The sequence below is a fragment of the Aptenodytes forsteri genome, unplaced genomic scaffold (assembly GCF_000699145.1).
Source record: "Aptenodytes forsteri isolate BGI_AS27 unplaced genomic scaffold, ASM69914v1 Scaffold276, whole genome shotgun sequence".
Lineage (NCBI taxonomy): Eukaryota > Metazoa > Chordata > Aves > Sphenisciformes > Spheniscidae > Aptenodytes > Aptenodytes forsteri.
Genome location: NW_008795479.1, coordinates 859170 through 863759, shown reverse-complemented (window position 1 = coordinate 863759; position 4590 = coordinate 859170). Strand labels below are relative to the sequence as shown.

General features: G+C 58.8%; 1 protein-coding gene across 1 annotated transcript in view; it reads left to right on the top strand.

Moving 5' to 3' along the window:
- Positions 1-2210: 2210 nt before the first annotated feature.
- CADM3 (cell adhesion molecule 3) overlaps positions 2211-4590 on the top strand; it is a gene marked incomplete at its 5' end in the record, with an annotated part of 8016 nt that continues 5636 nt past the window's right edge. The window contains 5 exons of the mRNA XM_019472580.1: positions 2211-2351; positions 2585-2737; positions 2965-3102; positions 3340-3510; positions 4127-4217. Coding sequence (XP_019328125.1) covers positions 2211-2351; positions 2585-2737; positions 2965-3102; positions 3340-3510; positions 4127-4217 — 694 coding nt within the window. The remainder of the gene's footprint in view (positions 2352-2584; positions 2738-2964; positions 3103-3339; positions 3511-4126; positions 4218-4590) is intronic.

The window sequence follows — 4590 nt, the reverse complement described above, 5'->3', positions numbered from 1 at the left end:
GGAGACATGTCAGGGAAGAGCCTGGGCTGTGATCAGCTGGGAACAGGCTGTGAAGTGAGGCTCGGGTGCTCCATCCGGCTGGTGTGTGGGGAAGGCTTGATCACCACCTGTAAATGTCTGCAGGGAAGAACCAGAGGTGTTCAACCAAGAGTGTAGCGATGGCCAAGGGCTGGCCATCAAACCCAGGCAGGTGGAGAGGATCAAAACTTCAATAGCAAGCATGAAACATTAGCATTAGTGATTGGGAGTTTCCTTGGGCTGGAGAGAGAGTCTTTACCCTGGGAATGTTTTTAATCCAAATTTGATGCATCTCTGGTAATCATGGCTGCTGGGAGTGGGCAGGGAGGGATTCATGTGCTTTCCAGCCCAGGCTTTCCTGGAGTTTAACATGAGTCAAGTGGTCCCTGGGAAGCCCAGCAGCCTTGTCCTCCTGCCTTCCTTCCTCTTCACTCCTTCCCGCTCCCTGCGATAGCTTTGGGGAATTTGCAATGTGAGCAAAAGAAAATATTTCCCTTCACCATTCTGAGTGGAAAATGGGGAAATTCATCCGAAGCTGCTTCCACCCCTCTCCTTCTGATAACTGGAGCTTCTCCCAAGCAGTGAATATCACGCAGGAAACCAAGCCTGTGAAATCAGGACTGCACTACAGGCTGCGTGGGCACACAGGCAGGATCACCCAAGGCTCAGGGGTCCTGAGGAGGAGACCCTGCCTAAACATGAGTAACTTGGGCTGAGATAGAAGATGACACTTTGTGAAGCCCTGTGTCCAGCACATGAGCAAAGTGCAAATAGAAGCATCCGTGTTCCTCCCTCTTGTCCATGTGGCTGCCTGTGGACCCAGCTGGGTGAGGAGGGTGTACAGCCCCCGGCTGGGAGAGCCAGCATCCCCCTTCTCCCTGTGCAGCTCAGCTCACTGGCACATCAACTTTCCCAAAATAGCTGTCCTTGGGGCAGGCGGGGGGGTTATCTGATCCTGTTGCTGCTCTCTTCTGTCCTTGGGCTGCTTGGCAGTGTGGAGCCCTCCAAGGAGCCTGAAGGAAGCAAAGGACAATGTCTTAGCTGAGGAAACGCAGTCTGGGAAGGGACGTGCAGAGCCCAGGAGCAGCGTGAGCAAGAGAAAATCCCCTTAAGGAATAACATGGAGAGCAGGCCACTGACTGCACCCCACAGGCCACACTCAGTGGACCACGGATGCTTTTGCTGGAGGCAGGGGTGGAGATGACTGGTGGAGCATCCCATTGCATGGGGTGCTTGGCATGGAGGTACCATGGGTGCGAGCCCTGGCTTGCTGGCACTGCCAGGGCAGTGGAGCAGAGCTTGCTGCCTCCCCAGGCACCTTCAGCTGGTGCCTGTGCTGGTGCCAGGCTCTCCTGCTGCCTCCTGGCGTACCCCTGCCCCTGTCTGGATCAGCTTATGCCTGGTGGGCACCAGCTGCCTGTATCTTACAGCAGCCCCAGGGGCTATGCTTGGAGCCAGGCCTGACACTGATGTGTCTGTGCAGGTTGGCATGGAGCTACTGCCCGCGAACAGCAGTGTCCTGGGAGCTGCCGTCCCAGCAGGTGCTGCAGGTTGGGCAGCAGGACGGATCCTGCCCGCTGGTCCTTGCTTCTGCAGCTGTAGTGGGGCTGTTCCCTGCTGGGGAATGGGATTGCAGTGGGAGACCTGGGCTGACGTGTGCCCGTGAGCAGGTCCCTGTTGTCCCCAGGGTGTGCAGAAGGGCTCCACTCCAAGCACGCTGCCTGTACAGTAGAAACCCCTTGTCCCTGGAGTGGGACATGTACCATAAGCACGTGTGTGTGCGCGCACATCCATGCTCAAGGGGCTGTACAGATGCTCCCAGATATACACATGTGCACACTGGCATACACTCACACTGACAGTCTCCCTGGATCCAGCCAGACCTCTGCCAACACCTGCTCTTCTTCCCCATGCCCCTCCATGCTGCCACCCAGAGCAGCTGAGCCAAGGTGACCTGGTCCCCCTACCCCAGTCTGTGTAGCCCAGCCATCCAGGGCCTAGGGTCAGCTGGAAAAAATGTTTGTCCCAAGCAAGCTGTATTCAGCCCAGCACTGGAGGCCTACTTGTCCCAGGGGTTTTGGGGACACTGCTGTGTTCCTCCCTCCCTTCCCTTGGTTGCTCAGTGATGCTCGTGCACACCTGGGGAGAGGTGATGCCCAGGGCCCCCACTAACCTCTCCTGTCTGTGTCCAGAGAGCCAGCCCACAACATCGGATGAGACTGTGGTAGCCGGTGGTACAGTGGTGCTCAAGTGCCAGGTGGAGGATCCCGATGACTCCTCGCTGCAGTGGTCCAACCCTGCCCAGCAGACCCTCTACTTTGGGGAGAAACGAGGTACATGCGCAGGAACTGGGGATGGGAGAGGGCTGGCTGGGGGAGAGGAGCCCACTCCAGGACCAGAGCAATGGTGGGGCAGAGAGAAAGTGGACCAGGGCCAATGGTGCCCCAGAGGATGATGTTCCCTCCTGCTCCCCACCTACAGTGATGCCACCAGGCAAAATATGAGCTAGCGGAGGGGTGTGATGGTACAGAGCTTGTCACTCACCCTGTTGTCCCTTTTCCCCCAGCCCTGCGAGATAACAGGATCCAGTTGGAGAGGTCCACACCCAATGAGCTGACCATCAGCATCAGTGATGTGGTGCTGTCAGATGAGGGGGAATACACCTGCTCCATCTTCACCATGCCCGTGCGGACTGCGAAGGCCCTCGTCACCGTGCTGGGTAAGCCACTGGTGGCAGCCCCCCCACCTGCTCCCGATCTCCTGCCTGCTACTGCCCTGCCTGCAAGATGCTGTCCATGCAGCTGTTCATCTCTGCTACTCCCATATCCCTACCCGTTAACTCATCCTTGCTGTGTTTATTGACGTCTCTGCATGTGCATCCGTCTCTGGGTGGCAGCACACACACAGCTAATAGGCTGTTGTATTTCTTGCCTCCTCCTCTACCAGGAATCCCCCAGAAACCCCAAATCTTCGGTCATGAGCAGCCCATTGATGAGGAGAAGATAGCCCGGCTGACCTGCCGGTCCTCTGGCAGCAAGCCTGCGGCCCAGCTCCGGTGGAAGAAGGGCAACAAGGAGCTGAAGGGTGGGTGCACAAGCAGTGGGGCTCTGCCCCGAGGGACTGGGGTGGCTGGGGAACACCATGGAGGCAGGTGGGACACCAGGCATTGCAGATGTGCCCGGTGCTGGACCACACTGGCATCCTATGCTACTGCCAACAAAGGCATGGGGACAAGGTGTCCCCTGCTCAACACGCGTGTCAGCCTCACACCTCTGCTAGGGTACTGTGTCCATCAGCTCTAACGGTCCCCTGTCCCCACAGATGAGGGCACCGAGGTGGTGGAGGACCCCAACGGAAAGACCTTCACCGTGAGCAGTCGGGTGGAGTTCCGCGTCACCAAGGAGGACAACGAAGCTGAGGTGACCTGCACCGTGGACCACGAGTCCCTGCAGAACTCCGAGAGGTCGACCACACAGAAGCTGCAGGTCCACTGTACGTCATGTGTGGGGATGATGAGACAGGGCCACATGGGGAAGGGGACAGGGCTGTGGAGGGGTGGGAGAGGTGGAGGAGGCCTCAGCATCACCACAGTTGAGCAGACATCACACACATGGCCCTACATTTACACATACATACAGCCATCACACATACATGCATACAGGCTCATCAACCTGCATGCACAACGGTCCTGTCACGCACAGGGGCAATGCACAGTGACACTTCCCCTGCGCATGCATGCCCTTGGTTTCCCCTGCCTGTCCCTGCCCCCTATGTCCTGCCTGTCCCTATCTCCCTGAGACTTGTCTGTGCCATCCCTTCCTACCCGCTTGCACCATCTCCTGTGTCCTGCCTGTTCCCATTCCCCTTGTCTTGCATGTCCCCTGTGATGACAGGGTGAGGGACGTGGGAGCTGCACTGTGCATCTCCAGAGTGCCAACCCTCACATCGGTGCACCCTACCACCTGCAGGTGCACTCACACTGCACCCCTGTACACACAGAGCTGGGGCCGAGGCAGGGTGCAGGGGCAGGGTTTTGGGGTGCCGGGAGGCCCCTGCACAGTGTGGGGCAGGGACAGGCGGTCACCCAACTGTGCCTCTCCTTTTTCAGACAAGCCGACAGCAAAGATCGAGCCGCATCCCCAGTACCCACGGGAAGGCGAGAAGCTCCAGCTGCAGTGTGACGGGCAGGGCAACCCCATGTAAGGCCCCCCCTCGCCTTCCTCCTGCTCAGCCCCACCAGGCCCTGGCCAACTCGTCCTCCTGCTGCCAGGCTCCCAAAACCACCACTTAGCCCTCCCCAGAGCTCAGGCAGGACATCGCAGGTAGCGCTGTGTTGGGCTCAGGGCCGGGCACTGGCCTTGCATCGATGCCAAGTAGGGCCAGGCACCCCACGGAGAACAGGCAAAGCCCCTGTCCTCTCCCTGGAGCAGCAGATCCATCCCGACTCATCTCTAAATGGGGTATTTCCCTCCTGCTTAAATACTCCCACACCTTCATTGCCCCTTCCGCTGCCCGGCCAGGGACTCCGCTCTGCCCCAGCCCGCCCAGGGTGCTGGGGAAGGCGGTGGTGCC